General features: G+C 43.2%; 1 protein-coding gene across 1 annotated transcript; it reads left to right on the top strand.

Moving 5' to 3' along the window:
* The first annotated feature begins 3,542 nt into the window (after positions 1–3,542).
* On the top strand, positions 3,543–27,166 carry LOC145361964 (carboxy-terminal domain RNA polymerase II polypeptide A small phosphatase 2-like). Its single transcript, XM_080217966.1, has 8 exons — positions 3,543–3,896; positions 13,092–13,240; positions 17,871–17,912; positions 20,388–20,489; positions 21,045–21,101; positions 24,604–24,696; positions 25,131–25,316; positions 26,763–27,166. The coding sequence occupies exons 1-8, from the start codon at positions 3,824–3,826 to the stop codon at positions 26,886–26,888; spliced, it is 828 nt and encodes a 275-aa protein (XP_080074092.1). The 5' UTR covers positions 3,543–3,823; the 3' UTR covers positions 26,889–27,166.
* The last annotated feature ends 827 nt before the right edge of the window (positions 27,167–27,993 follow it).

Here is a 27,993-nt window from a genome sequence, read left to right as displayed (position 1 = left end):
GTCAGTGAAATGAGTCAGTGCTGAAGAACAGAACATTGAGACCAAGAGCTGTATAACGCATTTCCATTTCTCACATTCAGCAGCATTTTACAACAGGGTATTACTGAAGAGTGAATAGATGCAGGAATTCTGGTTGATTTTTCTCCTCGTCAGCCCTGAGACATTGAGTATCTACCTGCTGAAATCAAGTATGTTATATACAAATAAACATTCAAATTGGTATGGCAATATTTGGCTATTTTTATTTCCAGCCCCACCAGAACATGCCACCAAAAAATAACAAAGTAATACAAGAGAAGACCAAGGTGTGTGATTTATTTTTCAATATTAAATCATACAGTCTAATCTCCATTATTATACAGCTGGTGATCAAAAGGACAGAGACAGGTGATACATTATCTGCGACACTTGAAATTTCAGTAAAGAAAAGATTGATTGTTAGCATCAGATTCCCATTTCAATCACCATGAAGGTTCCAAATGTGCCTCCACTCTGCATCGTGGTCTTCCTGACACCACCCAACAGGTCTCGATCTCTCAGCCCCGAGGCAAGAGAAACTGCCAAAAAGTGCACCAGCCACCATGCTAACTGCACAGCCTATCATGAAGCCTACTTTAACTGTAGGGCTAGCACAGTGATTAGCACTGCTGCGTCGCAGCGCCAGGGACCCGGATTCAATTCCTGGCTTGGGTCACTGTCTGTGTGGAGTTTGCACGCTCTCCCTGTGTCTGCATGAGTTTCCTCCAGGTGCTCTGGTTTCCTTGCACAAGCCAAAGATGTGTGGGTCAGGTTGACTGGCCATACTAAATTGCCACTTAGTGTCAGGGGGACCAGCAGGGTAAATACGTGGGCCTATGGGGTAGGGGAAGGGTGGGATTGTGGTCAATGCAGACTTGATGGACTGAATGGCCTCCTTCTGCACTGGAAGGATTCTATGATGATTCTATGAAGCAGCTAGACTGTGACTGTCCACTGTGGCTGGCACTGAGGATGCGCTTTCTGAATCTCAGGCTGATTAGGTGTGTGATTGTGCACTCTGTACTTTTTTAAAGTTTAAAGCTTATTTATTAGTGTCACAAGTAATTAACACTACAATGAAGTTACTGTGAAAATCCCCTAGTCGCCACACTCCGGCGCCTGTTTCGGTACACTGGGGGGGGGAAATTAGCACGGCCAATGCACCTAATCAGCACATCTTTCGGACTGTGGGAGGAAACCGGAGCACCTGGAGGAAACACATGTAAACATAGAGGGAGCATGCAAACTCCACACAGACAGTGACCTGAGCCGGGAATCGAACCCAGATCCCTGGCGCCGTGAGGCAGCAGTGCTAACTACTGTGCCTACACCCATTAGGGGCAATCTAGTGTTCAGTAAACAATATGCAGGTATTTCACATATCAAGACATTGAACCCATGAAGTAATGCACTTACCCGCTGAACAGGAATTGTTTGAGATTTTTGAGTGCATCCTCTGGTCCATTCACACTCTTCTGTAATGACAGAAGCACCATTTTGTTAAGCAACAACTACCAAAAGATCTTGGTACAAAGATTTTCTCTCACAGTAGCAACATGAAGACTCATCAACAAATGTATTTTCCTTTCATCTTTGGAGAACTGTATGAAAGCATTACTCAATACAACAGTCCATGGCTAGTGGTTCCATAATTAGAAGATGGAATGGTTCAGTATGCTATATTAACCATTGCTCTTTACAATCAGATAAGCAGGACAGTGTACACATTATCCTGCAGTCCACTAACATATCCAAGCAGGAATGTCAGGAGACCTCGAATGACCACCTCCTGAAATTGGCTGTCCATATAGCTCTGAGTCTCGCAATGCATTGCAGTGACACCAGCTACTTCTCAAGCTCCAAAAACCAAATTTAAATTCTGCCAGCTGACTACACTTCTTTCACACGGGGTTGTTCAAGACATGAAAAGTGCCTGGGGTTCCCACAGGGAAACACAGTAAGAAGTCTCACAACACCAGGTTAAAGTCCAACAGGTTTATTTGGCAGCAAAAGCCACTAGCTTTCGGAGCACTGGCTGTCCCTTCATCAGGTGAGTGGGAGTTCTAATCACAAACAGGGCATATAAAGACACAAACTCAATTTACAGAATAATGATTGGAATGCAATTGGAATTGGATTCTTTTCAGCTAATCAAGTCTTAAAGGTACAGACGAAGGGGCAGCTTTTGCTACCAAATAAACCTGTTAGACTTTAACTTGGTGTTGTGAGACTTCTTACTGTGTTTCCCCCAGTCCAACACTGGCATCTCCACATCATGACTACCATCGTTCCCACAGAGCACAGCATATGCATTTGACAGGACTGAGGTGTGTTGCCATGCCTCTATTTATTAGATTCACCAGAAATAAGCTTAAGACTTGATTACTTAGTCTAGTTTAAGTTAGGGTAATCCTTATTCACAAAGTTTTATTTCTGCAGACAGGATATATACTTATTCATATCACCGTAGTGGGTAAGGAAACACATTATTGATTTTCCAGGGAACAATCGGAGGTATTCATTCTGGGCAGATCTCTTACAAATGTATTTCTAAATTATTTTACTTGAGCTGTGCACCCTTCTCAATTTCTACATCCCAAAACCTCTTACAAATGCGTAACCTCTGACACCCTCTGAGCAACGCCATGGATAATCTGTTATAAAGTCTTACATTTAACAGATGCTCATCACACATTCTGATAAATGCGAAAACTGCCAAAAAAGAAAGGTATCCAAACATTTCATCATAGTTTTTTTTCCTGATTTCCAACTGACTATAGCAATTTACAATCAGCTACTTGAATTGCCGCCGAGAATATTACCAGCAACTGTAGTATAACAAATAAACATCACAACAGTATTCTGGATCCCAGACCACACACGAGCAATGTTAGTGGTGGTATGATAATCTTTAAGGTGTTAGACTAGTCGCCTTCATTTTTTGCTAGTCCAAATTTCTATTTATTAATGATGCTATCTTGGTTTCTTGTCGAAAGGGTAATTTCAGATCAGTTTCTTGTGTTTTTACTCTGAAGCGCATCCTTAGCTAATCAGTCAATTAAAGTCAAAGCTTTCTGAGAGTGAACAAGGAACGAGAGTTGAAGCAGTTAAACTACATGCACAGTTGGTGACAAAATATCCCCCTTTTCAGATGTAAGAATGGGGTTAACTTTTGGTCATTTGAGAATAAATGTAAATGATCCACTAAACCAGCTAGTAGCAAGCTGAAAGAATATTTTGGGAAAGGGACTAAAGAACTACAATTCCACGCCCCCTCCCAATCTGTGAAACGTAAATATGATCGAAATCTGCGAGTATTCATTCTAAGAGTACTGCATGTGCAAAATGAGTAATACACTGTATGTAAACAATTCTCAAAAGACCATCATGTGTTGGGAATCTTATTCATAAAAAAGCAAGCGTAACCTGCCTTCCCCTTTAAGATTCCTGTTTTCCCAATTGTCCAATCGGAAGGTTCAAGGCAGTTTCAAGGCAACCCAAGTGTCTATTTCTCTCATATTCAAAACAACCCCAGAACGATCAGTTCCGACGAATGTTAAGTGAAATAGATCAATACGAGATAACCTACGCGTGAAGGGAATCGGGGCAGAGATAGAGACTTGAAGTTGTTTACTTGAAGAACGGGCTTCTTGAAACATTTCGGCCACAGTCCCATTTGTCTGGTTTTCGCTTCCCTGTTGGGTTTAGGAAGGCGGTTGGAGAAGGAGTAATTGCAATTTGTTATGATTGACAATATTTAGGGTTACACTGTGCAACAAAAAAAAAATCGTGGTGGTTTTATTGGATGGAAGGGGCATTTATCATAACACAAGTAGCTGGCGAAGAGCAACAGCTCTCGTCGCTGCAATGGAATCCAGGTAAGCAGGAATTCCAGAACAAACTTTGTACCTTGTTCCCCCTTACCTTATTAGAAAGACACTACCCTTTCATGCTCTCTTGTGAGAAACTTCTATTGACTGAAGTGGAGAGCAGATTGACAGTAAAATCAAGTGGATTCTCACTTGAGAAACTGGGATAAGATGTTATAATATTCATAAAACATGGCTTAGAACAACATTCGGTTTAGATGTTTGCTCTCCCTTTTTAAATATTTATGGGGAAACTATAACTTTTGGTAAAGTTTTTGCTACACTGATTCGCACATTTTCTCTCCGACTAATGTTTCGGGATTGTTAAAATGAAAATAGTTTTCTTTTATGTGAACTTCGCTTCTGAATAACTGTCAATGTTTCATTCAACTTTAAACGTATATCATTTCCAGTTTTGGCTTGGGTGCGGTTTAGTTTTCAAATTTTGTTCTTTTTTCACGTTACATTTTCAGCTGAAAAACAAATTTCAGGCGCGTTGTCTCTTTTAATGTAGCGGTCTCTGGAAGTAAACACAACGCAGAATTTTTAAACAGCCGAATTTATTTCTTATGCTGGCGTAAGCAATGCTATGCAGATTGAAGGTTGAGTTCTTTTAAAAGAAATGAAGGATTACGAGCCTTTAGGATGTTCCAGGCCTGCATGAATTTTATATTAAACCTAGAGATGAAATAGGGACACAGGAATTATTTGAGGGGGAAGGAGGTGAGAATTGGCTTTTAATGTTTACTACTTGTGTATCCATTATAAAATACACTCAGTTTGGTGTAGTGGAACATTCCCTTCTACACTTACTGGGTCTAACAGAAATTTCCCAAGTACTGCCTTACAAAACCTCAGACAGTGAAAATTAGAATGAACAATAACCTGCTCACTGACGCTCAGTTTGAGCCAGGGTCACTCAGCAGCCTGGCTTCAAACATGGACAAAAAAGCTGAATTCCAGCGGTGAGATGAAAGTGACTGCCCTTGACATCAAGGCAACATTTGACCCAATGTGGCATTAAGGAGCCCTACTCTGCTAGTTGGAGCCAAAAAAATGGTTGTGGTTGTTGGCAGTGAATCATCTCAGCTCCAGGATATCACTATAGGAGTTCCTCAGGGTAGTGTCCTAGGCCCAACCATCAGCTGCTTCAACAATGACCCTCCTTCCATTATAAGGTCAGGATGTTAAGCACCATTTGCAATTCCTCACGCACTGAATTAGTCTGCCTCCAAAATGAAGCAAAATCTGGACAGTATCCAGGGTTGGGTTACATTTGCATCACACAAGTATCAGGCAATATCCATCACCCTTTGACATTCGATAGCATTAAGAACATAAGAACATAAGAAATAGGAGCAGGAGTAGGCCATCTAGCCCTTCGAGCCTGCCCCGCCATTCAATAAGATCATGGCTGATCTGTTGTGGCTCAGTTCCACTTTCCCGCCCTCTCCCCATAACCCTTAATCCCCTCTCTTATCAAGAACCCATCAACCCGCTTCTTAAAAATATTTAGCGAGGCAGCCTCCACCACTTCAACGGGCAGAGAATTCCAGAGATTCACCACCCTTTGAGTGAAGAAGTTCCTCCTCAACTCCGTTCTAAACCACCCCCCCTTTATCTTGAGGCTGTGCCCCCTAGTCTTTTTTGAGCGGGAAGAGTCTCTCCACCTCTATCCTATCCATCCCATTCATCATCTTATACGTCTCAATGAGATCTTCCCTCATTCTTCTAAACTCTAATGAGTACAAGCCCAGTTTATTCAGCCTCTCCTCATAGCTCAACCCCCTCAACTCCGGTATCAGCCTAGTAAACCTCCTCTGCACTCCCTCCAAGGCCAAAATATCTTTGCGCAGGTGCGGCGCCCAAAACTGCACACAGTACTCCAGCTGCGGCCTCACCAATGCCCTATACAGCTGCAGCAAGACCTCCCTACTTTTATATTCAATCCCCCTCGCGATGAAGGCCAGCATCCCATTCGCCTTCCTGACCACCTGCTGCACCTGCAAGCTGGGTTTTTGCGACTCATGCACAAGGACCCCGAGGTCCCTCTGCACCGTCGCCTGCTGCAGTTTTTCGCCCCGTAAGTAATAGTCCTTCCTACCATTCTTCCTACCAAAGTGGACCACCTCACACTTGCCAACATTAAATTCCATTTGCCATTTCCTGGCCCATTCGCCCAGCCTATCTAGATCCTTCTGCAGACTCTCCACACCCTCCGCACAATTTACCATCGCTGAATCCTCCAGTATTAACTTCCTGGGGTTACCAGAAACTGAACTGGCCCTATAAATATTGTGGCTACAAGAGCAGGTCAGAGGCTAGGAATTCTGCAATGAGTAACTCTCTTCCCCCAGCCCTGCCCCTCTAGCCTGTCTACCATCTACAAGTCAAGAGTGTAATGGAATACTGCACTTAAGAGTGCAGCTCCAAAAATGCTCAAGAAGCTTGTCAGCATTCTTAGACTACCAGATCACAAACTCAAGTATATTATGAATCCAGACTAGATGCCCAACAATCTTCTATTTTGGCATTAATGTGAGGATGTTTCAATCCTGGCATGATTCTACTGACAAACTGGGAAGCTTTTATTGAGACAAACTTTATTTAACAACACATCTCAACTATAACAAATTAATTAGTTTAGCCTTTAACAACTGCACAATACTTAAACATGATCCAGCTGGGCACCACAGAGGCTGGGGTGTGTTATAGACCCTGACAATCACATTTTCATTTAATGTTTTAAGTTTCCTTTCACTTTGTTTGGGCCGTCCCCTTCATTTTGGGGAGCTGCCCCTTTTAGTTTGTCCCTAAGTTAATTTGAGTTCAATTACTTGTTTGGTATGCAAAAAAGCTACTTAAACATGATCCATACGGCGGGATCTTCCCCCAATTACATCGGGGGCCTGGGGTGGAGGTTGCTGCACACAGCAGTGCCGTACAACTGTAGGTTTTTCCAGTACACGGGCTCTCGAGACTGCTCTTTCTGTGGCCTCGTGGAGTCTGTGGACCATGTCTACGTTTTGTTATAGATTGCACACCCTTTTTGGTTTTCTCAAACACCTTTTACTGATGTTTTGTTTGCCCTTCAGTCCCACACTCCTGATCTACGGACACCCGGTGCAGAGAGGGGAGGGTCAGGATGCCAATCTCCTCGTGAACCTGCTCCTGGGCCTGGCGAGACGCGCCATCAACAGGTCCAGGCAGTGGGCGATTGGGGGGGGGCCGTCTGTCCCGACTGTCTGCCCCTCTACCGTGGCTACGTTCGCGGCTGGGTGTCCCTGGAGAGGGAGCATGTGGTGTCCACGGGCGCAGTTGACGCCTTCTGTGCCTGCTGGGCACCTCAGGGGCTGGGGTGTGTTATGGACCCTGATAATCACATTTTGATTTAATGTTTTAAATTTCCTTTGGACTTTGGTTTCTGTTCAGGCTGTCCTCCCTCCTTCCTTTTGGGGGGGCTGCCCCTTTTAAATTGTCCCTAAGTTAATTTGAGTTTGTTTACTTGTTAGGTATGCAAAAGAGGTACATAAACATGATCCAAATTGGGTTTTGTGTTTAAAATCTACACCTCAAGAACAATGGACATTTTAACCATATATTCTTTAATCTTTGTTTATTGGACACTTAACTCTCCTTATTTCTGATATCCGTGTGTGGGCCCTAATTGCACAAAGGCCAAATGCTTGACATTGTATTTTAATAATTTTCCTTGGGTTCAGTGGTTAATAAAAATTTGTTTCCTTTAACTGAAAAAAAACTTTGTCTGGCTGCTTATTGCTCACAGCTTAAATTGTTAAATACATCCTGATCTGGAAGAGGCATATTCTAATGGAGGGAGGAAGGAAAAAACTTTTAAACCTTTGTTTTGACCAACTGAGGAGGTTGAATAGAAAAAGGCCAGTTCATGCCTTCTTACCTGGTCATTTTTTTTCTTATTCACTTATAGGATGTGGGCATCACTGGCTAGACCAGCATTTGTTGCCTATTCCTAGTTGCCCTTGAGTGCTGTTCCTGGCATGTGCTCCTACACTCTTCTTTGAACAAGGGTGGGTCTCGAGCTTAGAGTGGGGAATGTTTTGAGCCATGAAACTATGGATTGTGGTTGAATACAACGCCACTGGCCCATGGTGCCTCATGGATGCCTGGTTATGAGCTGGTAGACCTGTTTTGAAATCTATCCCAATTAGCACAATGGTAGTGTCACGCAACAGTTATTCAATCAGAGCAGGTATCACAAGTTAGTTTGAAATCTGTTCTTGTTAACATTTGTGCACTTCAAGGATTATTGAATAGCAAGTCAGTCCTCAGAGTGGTAGTTTACTTCTCTACCTCCTCCTTCCTTTCCCAGTATTTTTGTGGAATGTTGCATAGTTTTATTTCCATGTACAGTTCACGGACCAAGCAGCAGAGGGTAGCTGTGCAAGTTTTCCTACTTGTCTCCATTGGCCAACCTTCCAGACTCCCTGTCCTTCTCTCAACTCTGGCCTATTGTGCATCCCAAATTTGCATCATGCACCATTGGCTGCCATCTAGATCACCAACTCTGCAATTGCCTTAGTTTTAGATGTCCCTTAAACCAGCCTGTTTGACCAAGGTTGTCCGAATGTCTTTGGTTTCAAGCACTCGAGATTTGTCTGATAACACTGCTCTGGATTGCCTTAGCATGTTTTATTACGTCAAAGGCGATGATATAAATGCAAACTTTGTTGCTATCAACCCAGAGACTGTTCCAAGGTCGGTGATGTCACGTGATTCTGCGCAGCTGAGTCTCAGGCGACGGACCACGTTTCCCGTTGTCTTGGGTTTTACAATTTACTTAGGAAAATCCAAGTTTAATCTGAACGGAAGGGCTCTGGTTTGGCGAGAATTTTGCATCTCCATGTAGCATGTGGGCGCCTAGTCGATTAAGTGTGGTCAAAAGAAAAGTGGGCCACATCGAAGGGGTGGATCATGATGGAGGGGTTTTTTTGTCAGAAAACGTCAACTGTTTTATATGACCAAAGCCAGGTAAGATTAAAAGGCGAGGCAGTCGGTTTCATTCCGTGCCGCTATAAACGAGGCCCGGCTCAGGCACTGTGCTGCTATCGTCTCGCGATCCAACCGCTCGGTGAACGCGTACACCTGTTGTCCGATGGCGGGACCCTCGGGCGACGCTGCGCGTGCGCCTGTCGACGCCTTCTGGGCGGGGAAGAAAATGAGCGGGGCGTTGCTGAGGCAATTATAACCATGGGGCGGGATTTGGGGCTGGAGGTTCGGTGCACCATTATCACCCACAATTGGGTGGCACAGTGGTGAGCACTGCTGTGTCAAAGCGCCAGGGACCTGGATTCAATTCCAATCTTGGGCCATTGTGCAGACTTCACACAGGCGTTCTCCCCGTGTCTGATTGAATTTCTTCACATAGTCCAAAGATGTGCAACTGGGGTGGAGTAGACATGCTAAATTGCCCTAGTTTTGGGGGGTGTGGGGAGGGGGGAATTAGTAGGGTAAATATGTGGGGCTATGGGGATAGTGCTAGGGTGGGATTGTTGATGGTGCATGTTCAGTGGACCAAATGGCCTCCTCCTGCATTGTAGGAATTCTATGATTCTAATTTCTGACTTTTTACAAATGCAGCCTTTTTGCCCTTGGCAAGTGTGTAATCCTTGGATGATATTGCATGTGGAATTTTATTTTGAAGTGCTAATAAGAGGATAGATTGAGTGGGTGCTTTTTTTGAGTTCCACAAATGGCATCAGAGCTTAATGCCTGTTCTGTGGTGAGTTCTCTGCCGCTAAGGCAGATAAAGGAATGCAACCATTACTTCTAGCCCACTCAGTGATGCTGACTGTGATGTTAATGTACCTTAAGAGATGTGTTTTTTTTTAATTGTTCTCTGCAGTTATAAGCAGACCATCTTCTAGAAGTCATTTTATTGCTACTTCAATGGCTTAAATGGGGTTTTGTTTATTTTTACTATGGGCCTCAGATATTTCTGCGATTTGTTTTATGACCCTGCGTTGTTAGGAGGAAGACTGATTGGCAGGTCATGTATTTTGGACAGCTTCTTTTTCCTACCTAGTGAATTTAAGGTTTCATTTTCTTTTTGGCTGAAATTTTAGCTTTTAGAAGGAACAGCAAGCTGAAAAGGTGTTTCTCCCTCCTTTTAGGTCAAAACAAAAAAAAGTTTTTTTTCCTCTCACTCTTTTGCCCTCATTTTGGAAATTCTCCTGTTAGCTGGAAGCAAGTTTCCAAGGCCTTCCTGAAGTGGAAAATCTGTTAGTGGCTGGCTTGCCTAGAGTCTTTCTCTCCCTGGTGTTTTGGGAAGCTGTTCTGACTCCAAGCCTGTATATCCCTCAAACTGCAGCATTTAGCCAAAGGGCTAAGTTCCAGTATCACGTGACCATTGATCTTTGCTGTGTTAAACCTGCAGAAATGGTTTTTTTATGGGATGTTGGTTTGATTTGGGACATTTCTTATATTCACTAAGGTTTATACAATATCATGGGGATTTTTTTATTTATAACTGGTATAAGTTATTGTTAACTTTCTTTCTGTAGATTTTTACTTAAGAATACAGTTAACCTTTGTTTGAATAAAGCTCCCTACTGGATCATTTGAATCATACCTGAAGTGAAATATCTCATGCTCACCCTAGTCAAATTCTAACTGCAAAACCAATGACCCAGATGGATTTCATAAAACAGTTTGGAGTTTCTGATCTGAATTATTATAACATAACTTGTTTCCTCTTTCACCACAGTCAACTTTTGACTCCTGAGTTGCTCCTGGTGAGGATATCATCTGGCTTCAGTTTGATATTTGCTATAGTGGAATATCTAATTGACATTCTGCCTGGCTGATGTTTGAAACAGTGTCAGAGGACTAATGCAACCTATACTGAAGGGGTGATCTGCCCTCAACAGATGAGGGGAGAAAACTGAGAATTTTAAGTGCACTCATACCCTTGTAGTTGCATGGGGTTTGAATGGGAGCCTTTAGTATCAAATTTACTAACGGCTTCAAAGAACAAAGAAGACTACAGCACAGGAACAGGCCCTTTGGCCCTCCAAGCCTGCACCAACCGTGCTGTCCAACTGAGCTAAAACTGCCTACCCTTCCAGGGACCATATCTGTCTATTTCCATCCTATTCATGTATTTGTCAAGATGCCCCTTTAAAACATGGTAGATTAGTTCACTATGGTGTGTGTGCATGCTGTGTATCTGGAATTTGCACTTACTGTTTTGCTGCACAGTTGCTATCAGCAAACTTCTGTATTATACCTTATTTGATTGTTTTAAATAATTTGCTTCAAAAACAGTATTATTCATAAGTGAAATTGGATTGGTGTTGATAATTGGCAGGCACATTGGGATGCCCTGAGGTCATGAAAGGTGCTTCTAGAAATGCTAGTTGTTTATTTTTTTTTGCTGTAGTTTAGTTTATCTTTTCCCACATCTGAGAGATGAATGATCCATTTTGGTACATTGGAGAATCAAACACTCCCAAGACAGGTGAGGTGGTCCACTTTGGTAGGAATAATGGTAGGAAGGACTATTACTTACGGGGCGAAAAACTGCAGCAGGCGACGGTGCAGAGGGACCTGGGGGTCCTTGTGCATGAGTCGCAAAAACCCAGCTTGCAGGTGCAGCAGGTGGTCAGGAAGGCGAATGGGATGCTGGCCTTCATAGCGAGGGGGATTGAATATAAAAGTAGGGAGGTCTTGCTGCAGCTGTATTGGGCATTGGTGAGGCCGCAGCTGGAGTACTGTGCGCAGGTGCGGTGCCCAAAACTGCACAAAGATATTTTGGCCTTGGAGGGAGTGCAGAGGAGGTTTACTAGGCTGATACCGGAGTTGAGGGGGTTGAGCTATGAGGAGAGGCTGAGTAAACTAGGCTTGTACTCGTTAGAGTTTAGAAGAATGAGGGGAGATCTCATTGAGACGTATAAGATGATGAATGGGATGGATAGGATAGAGGTGGAGAGACTCTTCCCGCTCAAAAAAGACAGTAGGACTAGGGGGCACAGCCTCAAGATAAAGGGGGGGCGGTTTAGAACAGAGTTGAGGAGGAACTTCTTCACTCAAAGGGTGGTGAATCTCTGGAATTCTCTGCCCGTTGAAGTGGTGGAGGCTGCCTCGCTAGATATTTTTAAGAAGCGGGTTGATGGGTTTTTGATAAGAGAGGGGATTAAGGGTTATGGGGAGAGGGCGGGAAAGTGGAACTGAGCCACGACAGATCAGCCATGATCTTATTGAATGGCGGGGCAGGCTCGAAGGGCTAGATGGCCTACTCCTGCTCCTATTTCTTGTGTTCTTATGTACACTGTTCCCCCATCAAACGCCCCCAGGACAGGTACAGCACAGGGTTAGATACAGAGTAAAGCTCCCTCTACACTGTCCCCATCAAACACTCCCAGGACAGGTACAGCACAGGGTTAGATACAGAGTAAAGCTCCCTCTACACTGTCCCCATCAAACACTCCCAGGACAGGTACAGCACGGAGTTAGATACAGAGTAAAGCTCCGTCCTCCGTGTGCTATCCACAGATTTCCGCCCCACCAAAAACATTTAGTTGCAGTTTAAAGGAGGTTCAGTCTTGACAAAAATAGTCAGAAGTTTAACTTTACTGGAGATTAATAGCTGGGTTTGATGGCAATGTCTTTCCGTGGAATCTCGGGACTGCTTTGGGTATATTTACATGGTGAGGAATGCATCAGTGCACAAATGTTTAATGTATGTAGGACTGTTATTGGCAGCAGCTGCAATTCAGCCTGGCTGCAGTTCCGTGTTAACAGCCTTGGGATTCATTCCTGAGCCTGCAGCACTCCCAGGTGGAGCCTGGTATAATAGCAATTTCTTACCAAGACTTTCACAGCTGATTTAAAGTGGCACAGCAAGATGTAAATGCTATAAAACCATGAGTATTTGTCTATTCAAATGCAGGATGGTAGAAAGAACATGGAGTTACTATGGGATGTGTGCACTCCCTGGAGTTACTGTATCTTGACGTAGTAAGCTATTAACTCAAACAAAATGCTTACGACCACGCAGTCAGTGGTGGTGAATTATTGGAGCAGCTGATCAAAGGAGGGGTCAAATGTGTGGTTTTCAGGAGATCTTTGAGGACCTGGTTGGTTGTTGATTTTTGACAGTGGCAGATTTGAAAGCTTTTATTTTTCGTTTCAATCTTCCTAAATGACTTGTTTGGTTGTGTGCAGGTTCTGCTCACAACCTGTCGTCAACCAAGTCTCGTGGCAGGAGTATTTTCAGCTTGCTCTTCTGCTGCTTTCCCATCCAGAAAATCAGCCAATTTCACGAAGGTTCCAAGCACGCTATCCTACCAAAAGAAAGTGGTACCATATCCAAGGCAAGTACACCCTGCTCCTTCTGGTCTGTCCTCGTCATTCTTTTGCAGTGCTAGTTGTGGCTCAGTGGGTAGCATTCTTGAGTCACAAGGGAGCACAGAAGTTAAGGCTGACACCTCAGCCTTTCAGGATTGAGGATTGGTTGTCTAACAGGAAGCAGAGTGTTGGAATCAATAGATGCTTTTCTGGTTGGTAACTAGTGGAGCGCTGCAGGGAACGGTGCTGGGGCCTCAACTGTTTATCATATACATAGACAATCTGGAGGAGGGGGCTGAGTGTAGAGTAACAAAATTTGCTGATGACACAAAGATGAGTGGAAAAGCGAATGGTGTGGAAAGTCCGCAGAGAGATCTGGATAGCTGAGTGAGTGGGCGAGGGCCTAGCAGATGGAGTATAACGTTAGCAAATGTGAGGTTATCCACTTTGGTAGAAATAATAGTAGGAGGGATTATTATTTAAAGGGTGAAAAGCTGCAGCATGCTACGGTGCAGAGGGACCTGGGGGTCCTTGTGCACGAGTCGCAAAAACCCAGTCTGCAGGTGCAGCAGGTGATCAAGAAGGCGAATGGGATGCTGGCCTTTATAGTGAGGGGGATAGAATATAAAAGCAGGGAGGTCTTGCTGCAACTGTACAGGGCACTGGTGAGGCCGCAGCTGGAGTACTGTGTGCAGTTTTGGTTCCCTTATTTGCGAAAGGATATATTGGCCTTGGAGGGAGTGCAGAGAAGGTTCACCAGGCTAATACCGGAGATGAGGGGGTTAGCTTATGAGGAGAGATCAAATAGACTGGGCCTGTACTTGTTGGAGTTTAGAAGGCTGAGGGGGGTATTTTATAGAGACTTACAAGATAATGAAGGGGCTAGACAGGGTAGAGGTAGAGAGATTCTTCCCGCTTAGGAAGGAAAACAGAACTAGAGGACACAGCCTTAAAATAAGGGGGGGGGGGTGCAGTTTAGAACGGAGTTGAGGAGGAACTTCACTCAAAGGGTGGTGAATCTCTGGAATTCTCTGCCCATTGAAATGGTGGAGGCTACCTCATTGAATATATTTAAGTCACTGGGTAGATATCTTTCTGATAGACAAGGGAATTAAGGGTTATGGGGAGAAAGCGGGAAAGTGGAACTGATCCACTCCAGATCAGCCATGATCTTATTGAATGGTGGGGCAGGCTCGAAGGGCTAGATGGCCTACTGTTGTGTCCTTTCAGAGGAGATGTTAAACTGTCCGCTGTCTTGGGTGAATATATCCTACTGCACTATTTTGATGAAGAGTAGGGAAGATATCCCTGGTGTCCTGGCCAATGTCACTGAAACAGATTTAATATTGTCACATGTATTAGTATACTGTGAAAAGTATTGTTTCCTGCATGCTATACAGACAGTGCAAAACATACATGGGGAAGGAAAAGAGAGTGAGTGTACAATGTAATGTTACATAGCTAGGGTGAAGAGAAAGATCAACTTAGTGTGAGGTAAGTCCATTCAAATGTCTGATGGCAGGAGAGAAGAAGCTGTTCTTGAATCGGTTGGTACGTGCCTTCAGACTTTTGTATCTTTTTCCCTGACGGAAGAAGGTGGAAGAGGGAATGTCCAGGGTGCGTAGGGTCCTTAGTTATGCTGGCTGCTTTTCCAAGGCAGTGGGAAGTGTAGAGAGAGTCAATGGATGGGAGGCTGGTTTGTGTAATGGACTGGGCTTCATTCTTGCAGTCTTGGATAGAGCAGGAGCCATACCAAGCTGTGATACAACCAGAAAGAGTGCATCTGTAGAAGCTGGTGAGAGTTGTAGTGGCTTGTGCCAAATTTCCTTAGTTTTCTGAGAAAGTTGAGGCGTTGATGGGCTTTCTTAACTATAGTGCCAGCATGGCGGGACCAGGTCAGGTTGTTGGTGATCTGGATACCTAAAAACCTGAAGCTCTCGACCATTTCTGCTTTGTCCCCGTTGATCTAGACAGAGGCATGTTCTCCTCTATGCTTCCTGAAGTCAATGACAATCTCCCTTTGTTTTGTTGATATTGAGGGAGAGATTATTGTCATTGCAACAATTTACCAGATTCTTTATCTCTTTCCTGTATTGTCTCATCATTGTTTGCAATCTGACCCACAATGGTGATGTCATCAGCAAACTTGAAAATCAAGTTGGAGGGAAACTTTGCTATACAGTCAAAGGTGTGTAAGGAGTATAGTAAGGGCTGAAGACACAGCCTTGCGGAGCACTGATGTTGAGGATGATCGTGGAGGAGATGTTGTTGCTTATCCTTTACTGCAATTTGCGGATTAGGAAGTCAAGAAGCCGAACCCCAGGCCTCGAGATTTGGAGATCAGTCTGGTAGGAATGATGGTGTTGGAGGCTGAGCTGTAGTCTATGAATAGGAGTCTGATGTTGGTGCCTTTGTTATCTAGGTGTAAAGCAGTATTTGTGGACGTTTGCTATGTGCAAATTGGCTGTTATGTTTCCTACATTACGACAGTGACTATATTTTGGAAAAGAACTTTATTGGCTGGAAAGTGCCTTGTGACATTTGGTGATTATGAAAAACAGTAGACAAATGCAAGTCTTTATTCTTTCCATTCCTGAAGTGCTGACTCTGGCTTTTGTTAACACTGCTATCTCACCAAAGTGGTAAACTACTTTTCCATGAGAGGGAAAGGAGATGTTAAACCTGAGCCTGATCCTATGCCTCCCCTGCAGAGATTGGAAATGAATTAACAGGCAAACTCTGGTCGAACACACTACACTACGCAATAGATGATGAATGTGACCAAAACCAAATGAGCAGCACAGTAGTGCAGCGGTTAGCATTGCTGCCTCAGTGCCAGGGACCCGGGTTCAATTCTCTGCTTGGGTCACTGTCTGTGTGGAGTTTGCACATTCTCCCCATGTCTGCGTGGGTTTCCTCTGCGTACTCTGGTTTCCTCCCACAGTCCGAAGATGTGCAGGTTAGGTGGATTGGCCATGTTAAAATTGCCCATTAGTGTCCAAAGATGTGTAGGTTAGATGGATTGGCTGTGCTAAATTGCCCCTTAGTGTCCAAAGATGTGTAGGTTAGGGTGGATTGACCATGCTAAATTGCCCCTTAGTGTCCAAAGATGTGTAGGTTAGGGTGGATTGGCCATGCTAAATTGCCCCTTAGTGTCCAAAGATGTGTAGGTTAGGGTGGATTGGCCATGCTAAATTGCCCCTTAGTGTCCAAAGATGTGTAGGTTAGGTGGATTGGCCATGCTAAATTGTCCCTTAGTGTCCAAAGATGTGTAGGTTAGGGTGGATTGGCCGTGCTAAATTGTCCCTTAGTGTCCAAAGATGTGTAGGTTAGGTGGATTGGCCATGCTAAATTGTCCCTTAGTGTCCAAAGATGTGTAGGTTAGGGTGGATTGGCCATGCTAAATTGTCCCTTAGTGTCCAAAGATGTGTAGGTTAGGGTGGATTGGCCATGCTAAATTGCCCCTTAGTGCCAGGGAGATTGGCTAGGGTAAATGCATAGGGTTATGTGGATCAGGCCTGGGTGGGATTGTGGTCGGTGCTGACTCAATGGGCCAAATGACCACCACCTGCACTGTAGGGTTCTAGGAAAATAGATTCCATGGATTTCTCAACAGTTCACCCAGATGCTTATCATGTGAGCTCACCTATCTCACTGAAACTTCTTTCTCAAGATCTCAATTTCCCCACCTCGCAGGGTTTCAATCTTACTTCCTGAGATTAATTTCCACTGGATCTGAGTGTACTAAAGCTTCACCATCCAAGCACAACTTCAGATCCCTGGCCATACCAAGAAAAACGCCACTACTTCAAAGGGATACCTTTGTCCCAAGAGATTTACCACACTTGAGTCACCAACCTTCAGCTGCCTCCTCGGACATTCAGGGCCTCTTGTGCCCACTTCACTCAGTCTCTCTCTTTTATCCCTTACCTGGACATTCCTTTTGGGACCACTCTCTGTCCATGGGACGCTTATTCCGCAAATGGCATTCTGTACCAGTTCATTGGACCGGGATTTTCGCTGTTCTTTCTCTCATGTGCAGGGCTGGTCCTAAGCCTGAAGAACAAAAAAATAACTGAAATGCATATGTGTAACTGGCACGTGTGAAAAGTCTGGGGATTAGAATCCCAGATAAATATAAGTTTCTTGACACATACGCTTCAACCCTCAAGTAAGCACTTTCTGACCACATTCTAAATATAAATAACATTGATGTCTCACCATTGTCCCCTGTGCTTCCTTTCAAACACCTTTGTCATTTTACAAGCCTCCTCTCTTGGCCTTTTCTGCTCTAAGGGAGAGAGTTCATGTCTGGCCAGGACAGTAGGGAGAACTCCCTCACTCTTTGAATAATGTTGTTAGATCTTTTACCTTCGCTTTAAAAAGAAAGATGGAGCCTCATGTTAACATCTCTTCTCTCTGACAATTCAGCACTCTCAATACCTCAGTGTTGGCCTAAGTTTTGTGCTCAAGTCTTTGGAATGAGGCTTGAACCTATAACTTTCTGACTCTGATCAAAGTGATGCCCACTGCGCCATAGCAGCATGGTAATGCCATGGGTTCCTGAATAGTGTCTATACTTCAAATTAGACAACTGTCATTTTACTGTGTTGTCTTTTACATTTGAAAATGACTAATTCTTTTTCTTTCCCCAAGCTGTCCAACTTGCCACAAGTTCTCCAGTTCCAATATTCCCGGGTACGTATCTTGCTGCTGCACCAAAAGAAAGCTTTCTGCTATCTGTTAAGAGTACCCCCTTAATTCTGAATGTTGAAATATAGGAGGTTTGAATTCTCTCCATACTGTGTACATCCATCTTTTAAAGAATTGAGAAACTTTCAGTGTTGCATTGTGGGTAGCCTGATACCAAGGATTTGTTTCCAGTGAGAATTTTTGGGCGTTTAAGTCATCTGTCCACTCTACATAAAGTCAAATTTGAGGTCATGTTCTATTTGCCTTCAAGCTTCCAAAAACCCAAATCCAGCTCAAGTTTCTTTTGGGAGTCCACCTTGGTTTGCATATATGGATGCTTGTTATACTTTTCTGTTTCTCATGTGAAGTGAAGGATGGGAAAAGACCTGCTGTTCTATCCAGATTTTCCCATATGTGGTGATGCCCAATGCAGGTACAGTCACTGCTCACCCCACCATAATATATGTAATCTCCAGGAAGAGACAAAAATGTAGTTTAAGAACCCAAAGCAATTAGCTGGGGCGAATCTGGAAAATTGCTCTGTGACTCACTCTTTAGTGACTGTTTTGGAGATCACTTCATTCTGTCCTTGTGTTACTGAGGTACAGAGTTCTCGACACCATAAGACCTCGTACCTTGGCCAGATGGCCGTTTTTTTTTCCAGAACAAGCCTGGACTATGGAAGGCACTAAAATCAAGCCTGATCCTTTATTTAGCCAATAATGGCACACCATCTCTAGTCACTTGGGAGTGGGACCATTAACTGTCTCCTGTGTTTTTTAACCCTCTTTTTTTTTTAATATCTGATCTAGCTGAGGCCAGTGAATTCTGTACATCTGAGACTGACCCTAGGACCTGTATGGCTCAGGGCAGTGATCCTGCCAACTGATTCATCAGGGTAGCTGAGGAGTGAAATATTGTATTATTCACATCCCTGTTTAAACAATATCTAGGGCTTGAGGGGAATGTTTTTTTTTTCAGTGTAAATAATTCATTAGAATACTTGTTTTTACATCACATCCTGCCAGAACTGTGTTATGATCTCAAGGGATACCATTAACTTTTAAGAACTGGGACTTGAATTTCTTTTTTAACAGAAAAAATGCGAAACCTTACAGGGTAATTCTAAATAAACCTTTTACTGTACAACTAAACAAAACAATTAATACTAACTTAACACTATATTTCATAAACCCCTATTCTTTAAGCCTGTTTCTTGGGTTTCTACATAGTTTCCCTAAAAGGCACCCTTGAAAGACTACTAGGGTTAAACCAATGAATTGTTCTTCATTTAAGTGGTGGAAGACTTTGTTTTTTAGGAGCTGAGTGCTGGCAGGGCAGAGCACAGTGTGGAGGAGAGGGTTACATGTTAATAACTAACAACCAAATGTTTGTAGACGACATCAAGCTGATTGGAAGGGTGAGCTGCGAGGAGAATGCAGAGATGCTTCAGTGATTTGGGCAGGTGGAGTATGATGCAGGTAAATGTGCTGTTATTTACTTCAACAGCAAAAGCAGGAAGGCGGATTTTTATCTGAATGGCTGTAGATTAGGAGAGGAGAATGTGCAACAAGACCTGGATATCCTTGTATACCAGTTGCTGAAGGCAAGCGGGAAATAAGGCAAATGGTGTGTTGGCCTTCATAATAAGACAATTGAAGTGTGGTAGCAGGGATATCTTGCTCCAATTATACAGGGCCTTGGTGAAGCGCTGCACCTGGAATATTGTGTGCCGTTTTGGCCTCATTATCTGAGGAAGGATGTTTCTTGTTCCAGAGGGAGTGAAGGTTTGCCAGACTGATTCCTAGGATGGTGGCAGTAACGTATGAAGAGAGATTGAATCAGTTAGGATTATATTCACTAGAGTTCAGAAGAATGAGAGGGATCTCCATAGAAACGTATAATATTCTAACAGGGTGGATGCTGGAAGGATGTCCCTGCTGGTGGGGGTGGGGGTGGTGGTTGTCTGGAACTATGGGTCTAGTCTAAGGATGTGGGGTAAATCTTTTTAGGACTGAGATGAGGAGAAATCTCTTCACCCAGAGAGTGACGAGTTTGGAATTTGCTACCACAGGAAGCAGTTGAGGCCAAAATGTTTTGTGATTTCAAGAAGAAATTAGATCTAGCTCTTGGGGTAAAGAGGAAGGTGGGATCAGGCTGTTGAGTTGGATGATCAGCCATGATCATTATAAATGGTAGAGCAGGGTCGAAGGGCTGAATGGCTTCTTCCTGCTCCTATTTTCTATATTTCCATCTAATTTTTAACAGGAAGTAGACTGGAAATGTAATGTTTAATTAGTGTCATGTGATCATCCCCATCAAGTGTTCCTTATGGGTTCTGCCCGAATGATAAAGGTGAAAATCTATTCCTGGATTCAAACCCTGTGTGTGTGTCTCTCATTTGCCCCACACCTTGTGTAACACTCTCAGCCATTGTCCACTACAGCAGGTTTATTTTAAATCACACTGTTTTCTCCTCAGATTCCAGACACTTGGCTTCTGCCTGAGATTGAGACACGGGTTGCAGGGAGGTTTTGTCTCGTCATTGATTTAGATGAAACTTTGATTCACAGTTCCTTCAAGGTGAGAGTAATAGTTCTGAATCTGAGTCCCACAGGATAGTCTGTGATGGGTTTGCTGATCTGCATCAGTGTTGCAAAATTCCAGCTTTCTACAGTCTTGGGTTAGGCAGAGGAAATTAGTCAGCCAGGCTTCCCCCTCCTATACATAGCTAGTCACTTGGGTAAAGGCGGGTGGGGTGTGGATGTGGATACCAGTCTATTAGTGAGCTGTCTGATCAATTAGTGCCGTCAGGCTGTGCTCAGCTCAATCTGTGCCCAAAGCTTGAGCATGGTCAGGAGAAGAAACCCTGCCTCCTCTGCTTGGCCCAGTCTCGGAACCAGTTTCCCAAAGATTCTTTGGATAGTTGGCGTCTATCAGCTAACTTCTTGTGGGAGAAGACATTACGCATGGAGAAAAGTTCCAGACAAATTCAAGGTTCTGATTTTATTGAACCAAGAATTCCTAAACTTTGTGTTTGTGTCGTGACCTTTTGTTGTAATTTGGAAGGTGCAGGGGATATGTTGGAGTTGCCATGCGCTACTTCTGTTAACCTAACACTGTCTCTTGCTGTTTCAGCCAATCGATAATGCTGATTTCACAGTCCCCCTTCAAATTGAAGGGATGACACAACAGGTGAGAAACTGTTCAATATTTTCAAACTAAATCATCTTCAAGATTCTCCATTCCTGTTAGGAATATGACTTTTGTAGTAATGTTGACAACGACTGGCGCCCTGGATCTGTATTCCAGGGATAAATTCCTGGGTGTGGCTTGCTGGCATGAACTGAGCAAGGGGGCCAGTCCCTGAAACGGGTAAGTCTGAGGCACACCTGATAGTGGGACTCTAGCCTGGTTTGTATGAGACCAGCTCAATGACAAATCAGATTTGGCACAGCAATCTTCTGCTGCACCTGGCAATAGTGCAATCTTCCAGGATTAGTTCAGAAATTGAAGATTAATGTTCTGGACACTGCTGTGAGGAACCCAGGAGATAAGTAATGGCAGTTTTTAAAAAAAAAATGTTGGGAGAGGTAGGTTCTTTGGGTGTGCTGGTTCAAAATGGGAGGTCATGTAATGTAAGCCTTTCGGAATACATCGAACCCAAGAAAAGAGGTGTGGATGGAGGCAATCAGGAGTCAGCTCTGCCGTGGAGCTGTTCCTCATGTTTCCACATATTTAGTTAATTAAACAAAAACAATTTTTTTTTTTTAGTCTGCAGATGTCAGGACTCAAGGGTGTAGTGCCAGTTCCAAGTGCAGACCCTACTGGACATATCTCTTTGCTATCTTCATTAATATGGTGAGCAATGCACCTTCCTCGCAAAATGTATGTGCATTCCCATCTCCATGTAGGATGCTTGTTTTGTACCTGTAAAACGGTCTCTGTTTTCAGGGGAGTGGCTGGAAATCCAATGGCTTCTCTATCACAGACTCACTAATTTACAGAACCAAAGGAAGCCATTTGGCCCATCATATTTATGATGCCGAAGAAAGAGCTATTCTGCCTAATCTTTTAAGAAGTTCCAGTCACCTGAGGAAGGAGCAGCACTCTGAAAGCTTGTGATTTCAAATAAACCTGGTTGTGAGACTTCTTACTATGCCCGCCCCAGTCCAATGCCCACATCACCACATAATCTTTCTTTTTAGTTCTTGTTTTGTAGCTTTGTAGGTTATGGCACCTCTTCCAAGTATTTTTAATAGAAGCAGAAGTAAAGCATTCAACCCTTTTTTTTTGAGTTTGTTTTGCCATTCATTTTGATCATGGCTGATCATATTCAGTCACCTGATCCTGCCTCCTCCACCCCTCCCCCAATATCCCTAGACCCCTTTAGCCCCAAGAGCTAAAACAGAAATTTCCATAGTGGAAATAATATTTTGTATTTACTGATTTTTGGCTTACTTGAAACTTTATTTTACAGCCAGCAGTGAACTGGATTCTGTCAGAATTAATGTCCAGCTATGACCTGCGTCAAGTAATCCAGGATAGGCTGTGTTAGTTATGTTGGCCTATTCTTGATGACTTGTCTCAGGAGATAGTCTGCTTCACATCTGCAAGGATTGCTGATTGGATCTTCAGCAGTTACCAGATGTTCTGCATATGGGAGGGTATGAATGGAGGTGCTGGCCGACTGGTGCCCTAACTAGAGTTATTGAATATCAGTTCCACTACTGATTTGTACACTATCTGAATTGGAGAGGAAGGGTGGGGCAGGGGTGTGGAAGAGAGCTAATTACATTCTTGTATCCTGTGGAAACATGCATGTTCTGTCCATCTTGTGCCAGACTGCAAACTGCACAGATCCAAATTATTTTGGCAAATGCTCACCTCCAGTAAAGCAAACTAACTCCACAGTTCTTGGCGCACCTCTTTGCCTGAAGAGTAGAATTACTAAGGGGTCTGCAGGTTGTGACCTTTTTGGTATTCAGCTTTCAACTTTCAGCTTTCAACTGCTTTACAGACTGATAGGATGGAGGAGGTAGATATTCTGAGGGAAGATGTATTAGCAATTTTGAAAAACCTGAGGGTGGATAAGTCCCCTGGGCCAGATGAGATTGCGCAGCCTTTAGCTTTGATCTTTGGGTCCTCACTGTCCACAGGGATAGTGCCAGAGGACTGGAGCGTGGCAAATGTTGTTTCTCTTTTCAAGAAAGGAAATAGGTATGACCCTGGTAATTATAGGCCAGTTAGTCTTATTTTGGTGGTCAGTAAGTTAATGGAAAGGATCCTGAGGGATAGGATTTATGACTGTTTGGAAAGGTGCAGTTTAATCCAGAATAGTCAGCACAGTTTCATAGAGGTAAGTCCTGCCCCAAAAACTTGATTGAATTCTTTGAGGAGGTAACTAAGTGTGTAGACGAAGATAGAACAATTGATGTCACATACATGGATTTTAGTAAGGTGTTTGATAAGGTTCCCCATGGTAGGCTCATGAAGAAGAAGAGGAGGTGTGGGATAGAAGGAAATTTGGCCAATTGGATAAGTAACTGGCTGTCTCGTAGAAGACAGTGGAGGGAAAAGTGGAGGCCAGTTACCAGCGGTGTACCACAGGGGTCAGTGCTGGGTCCTCTGCTATTCGTGATTTTTATCAATGACTTGGAAGAGGGGGCTGAAGGGTGGGTTAGTAAATTTGCTGACGACACCAAGATTGGTGGAGTAGTGGATGAGGTGGAGGGCTCTTGCAGGCTGCAAAGAGACATTGATAGGATGCAGAGCTGGGCAGAAAAGTGGCAGATGGAGTTTAACCCTGGTAAGTGTGAGGTGATTCATTTTGGTAGGACAAACATGAATGTGGATTACAGGGTCAACGGCAGGGTTCTAAGGAATGTAGAGGAACAGAGAGATCTTGGGATTTGTAACAGATTTCTGAAGGTTGCCACTCAAGTGGATAGAGCTGTGAAGAAGGCTTATAGTGTGCTAGCGTTTATTAACAGGGGGTTTGAGTTTAAGAGCCGTGGGGTTATGCTGCAACAATACCAGACCATGGTGAGACCACATTTGGAATATTGTGTGCAATTCTGATCACCTCACTATAAGAAGGATGTGGGAGCATTGGAGAGAGCGCAGAGGAGATTTACCAGGATGCTGTCTGGTTTGGAGGGTAGGTCTTATGAGGAAAGGTTGAGGGAGCTGGGGCTTTTCTCTTTGGAGCGGACGAGGATGAGAGGTGACTTAGAGGGTTATAAGATGATGAGGGGGAGGGATAGAGTGGATGGCCGAGACTATTTCCTCGGGTGGATGTAGCTGTTACTAGGGGGCATAACTATAAGATTCATGGTGGGAGATATTGGAGGGATGTTAGAGGTAGATTCTTCACTCAGTGGTTGGTGTGTGGAATGCACTGCCTGCTGTGATAGTGGAGTTGGACACTTTAGGAACTTTCAAGCAGTTATTGGATAGGCACATGGAGCACTCCAGAATGATAGGGAGGGGATAGCTTGATCTTGGGATTGGACATAGCTCGGCACAACATTGAGGGCCAAAGGGCCTGTACTGTGCTCTACTGTTCTATGTTCTAACTCTGAATTAAGAGACAGCTTGATTTGTTGGGTGGAGAGTGGGGGGGAGGAATGGGTAGAGAATGCAGTTCTGCTGGGTTCCAGTGCTGTTTCTGATTGGCCTTTGTGTTCCTTTTTAGGTATATGTGTTCAAGAGGCCTTATGTAGACAAATTCCTTCAAAGAATGGGCGAACTGTTTGAATGTGTGCTATTTACAGCCAGTATAGCAAAGGTACCCTTCTAGTGGCACAGAGCTAATTAAGCTAAACAGCTTCATTTTTTTTTTCAAAAAAGAGGGAAATGTAATTAATCATCTCATTTCTCAATTTCTCTTGGCATCAAGTGGTTAGTTCCCAGGGGTTCTCTGTAGCTATTTACTCCCAGATACAGTCCCCATGGTGACTGGATATAAAATGTACTCTATTCCACATTGAAACTAACATTGTGCCATGGTTATGATGAACAGTGATATCTGATTACCATTCAGGATTTAACTAACTCTTAAATGGGAGTAGGATGGCAGAGAAACTCCATATCTCTGAGAAATAGGATGTCCCCTCATTACTTCTCAGGTGTATAGTGAAAGATCTGCTGCAGTTAATGTCCACAGTTTTTATATCTTCCTCCATACCTGTTCCTAATCTAACTACATATTTGGTTCCTCAGTACGCTGACCCTGTGACTGATTTGCTTGACAAATGGGGTGTATTCCGAGCCCGACTCTTCAGGGAATCCTGCATTTTCCATCAAGGCAGTTACGTTAAAGACCTTAGCCGTCTGGGCCGAGACCTGAACAAGATCATCATTATCGACAATTCACCTGCATCTTATATCTTCCATCCAAATAATGCAGTAAGTACAGGGGCTTTTGGCAGAGTGCTGTTGAAAGAACTTGTATTTATATGGTGCTTTTCATGACCTTGGAATGTCCCAAAACGTTTTAAAGCAACCACGTACTTCTGATGTGTAGTCACTATTGCAACATAGAGGAACGTAGAATCATACAGTGAAGAAGAGGCCCTTCAGCCTGTTGAGTCTGTACAGACATGTTAGAAACACTTAAACGCCCACCTGCCAGCATTTAGCCCAGAGCCCTGAATGTAATGATATGCCAAGTGCTTGTCCAGGTACTTATCAAAAAGATGTGAGGCAGCTGGCCTCTACCACCCTCCCAAGCAGTGCACTCCAGAAAGCTCATCATCAGCCACTGGGTTAACCCTGCCTCTCACCGTGTCTCCTCATGACTGATCCTTCAACTAAGGGGAATGACTACTCCTTATCCACTCTGTCCATGTCTCTCATAATCTTGTACACCTCGGTCAGGTCATCCCCCAGCCTTCTCTGCCCCAACAAAAACAAATCAAGCCTACTCAGCCTTTCTTCATAAACTTAAATGTTCCAACCCAGTAATCTGCCACTGCCACAGTATGAAAGACCAGGAGAGTTTCCTGGTCAGCCAATGTGCTATTGGGCATACTGGAAGGATTTACAGGCTGATAATCAAGCTGTTTAGGCACATTATGAACTTGCCTTCCATGGCCCTCAAGCCCTGAACTGGGACTTGAACCTGGTATTTCTGACCTACAGGTAGGGATGCTACCATTGCAGCACAAGAACTCCTTACTTACAGGTGTGGGGGAAAACAATTCCAAATCTAAAGATGGGAGGTGAAAATTTAAATAAGTTGAATTTTTTTTTTAAATAAATATCAACTGAGACAGCCATATTAAATTGTCTATCATAGCTTTGAACTTGCTCCACCATTCAATTAGATCATCACTAATCTTTTATTTCAATCTTCTTCACCATGGTAATGATGGAATACCATGATTATAATATTTTGGTTTTATAAGTGCACCAATTCAATTTTTTAACTAGGTCTTATTGATTCAATAAAAACACTGCTTGTAGTGTTGCACCATAGCACCAGGTTCAATTTCCTGAACTCAACATGTTATATTATTCCTTTTGGGGGTATGGAAGGGTTTTCAGGGAAGGAATAGCTCCTGACTACTATCCAGTAATTCCTGCTTTTCTGTCTGAATGTTGGTTGGAAGTTGAGGTTGAACTCTGCAATGCATACATAATTGAAAAGCTTGCAACCTGTCTCTTTGAGACTTCATCAAGGGATGATGGATATTCATCAGGGTGAAATAGCAGAAGCTAACTGTTACTATGAAACTTAAGTCAGTTAATTCAGGAATGAAGAGTAAAGTGAGGAAATTTGTGATGTTTGGGCAGGGGGAGAGTGTAAGAAATGCAACGTGCCATGATTTTATTTTTCTCTATCATTGCTAGGTGCCAATAACTTCCTGGCTTGATGACCTATCTGATACGGAATTACTCAGCTTAATCCCTGCCTTTGAGAGGCTCAGCCAAGCAGAAAATGTCTACACTGGTTTGGGGCGACTGAAGTCAAGCTAGTTTTTCAAAAACAGCAAGTTGTCAGCATTCATACCAACAACACCTTTATATCTCCATTCTGATTGTTTCTTCAAGGCATAGAATGTTATGATAATGTGCTTCACGATTTAGTTGAAGTGGGAGGGCAAGGAGAAGAAAATAGGAAGTATTCCTCTATTTTTTTCCACACAGAACAGAATGGACTTTCTGGGGATGTATATTTTATGTCTATCCAAGCCTTAATGTGCCTAATATCTAAATTTATAACACTGGAATGTGATGAACTTTTTTGGATTGGATACATTTGAAACAAATTCTTTTTTACAGATGCATTGGGCACTCAACTACTCATTTTAAAATCCACATACCACTGTTTGTGTCATATATATGCCTCCTTTTTAGGCACACAGATGCACAAATATGATCCTTCTTTATATGAACTTGTTTCACTAAATACAAGCTTTTAAATGCCCAGGTGAGAGGAGGAAGAAAGACTCTTGTAAATAAATGAAAAGGATAATGCACTTGTTAAAATTAACATTCACTAATCACACGATTTTATTCTAATTTATAACCATGCCAAATATTTAACACTCTCTCTAATATTTAACACTATTTTAAAAACATTAAAATCAAACCTTTAGTGATGTGTTTTTTTTGTATGGGAGTTGGTGTTTCTGGATTTCATTGTATATTATGGACAGTAAAGGATCCTTTTTTTCTGTGGAGTATCAAATCTCAGCTTCTCTAGCTTTTACTGCAACAGTTGATGGCCATACAAAATGGAGGATCAAATGCTAAAATGATCTTGGAAAGACTTCTGTTAATTTTCAGAGACCATCTTTTCAGATGGTGTTATTACCTTCAAGTTACCAATAGCTGGATGATGACTGGTTTAATGCATACCGCATACTTTGGGTTTACTTTCTTTCTTCCCATGTTCTTAAATAAGCTTTGAGGGTAACTTGGATGCAAGACATGATCAAAAACTTAAGTTTGAACTAGTCTTCCTATTTTGTCTCCAATGATATACATGATATTTTAAAATGTTTATTTGAGAGATGTCTCCAGTGTCTTCCTGAGATTTGAGTGCAGTAAGGTTGTTCAGAGTGAGCCAATTGCGAGT

Source organism: Carcharhinus amblyrhynchos, chromosome X (assembly GCF_965287045.1).
Source record: "Carcharhinus amblyrhynchos chromosome X, sCarAmb.v2.hapA, whole genome shotgun sequence".
Taxonomy (NCBI): Eukaryota; Metazoa; Chordata; class Chondrichthyes; order Carcharhiniformes; family Carcharhinidae; genus Carcharhinus; species Carcharhinus amblyrhynchos.
Note: the sequence above shows the minus strand (reverse complement) of the source record. Positions and strands in the feature narration are given on the sequence as shown.

Bases quoted from the DNA above. Each gene is read 5' to 3' on its own strand.
- LOC145361964 (XM_080217966.1), top strand. From the start codon at position 3,824: ATGGAAGGGGCATTTATCATAACACAAGTAGCTGGCGAAGAGCAACAG. The intron at 13,241-17,870 runs GCAAGTACACCC...TCTTTCCCCAAG, and splicing joins AAAGTGGTACCATATCCAAG to CTGTCCAACTTGCCACAAGT. The intron at 17,913-20,387 runs GTACGTATCTTG...TTTTCTCCTCAG, and splicing joins TCCAGTTCCAATATTCCCGG to ATTCCAGACACTTGGCTTCT.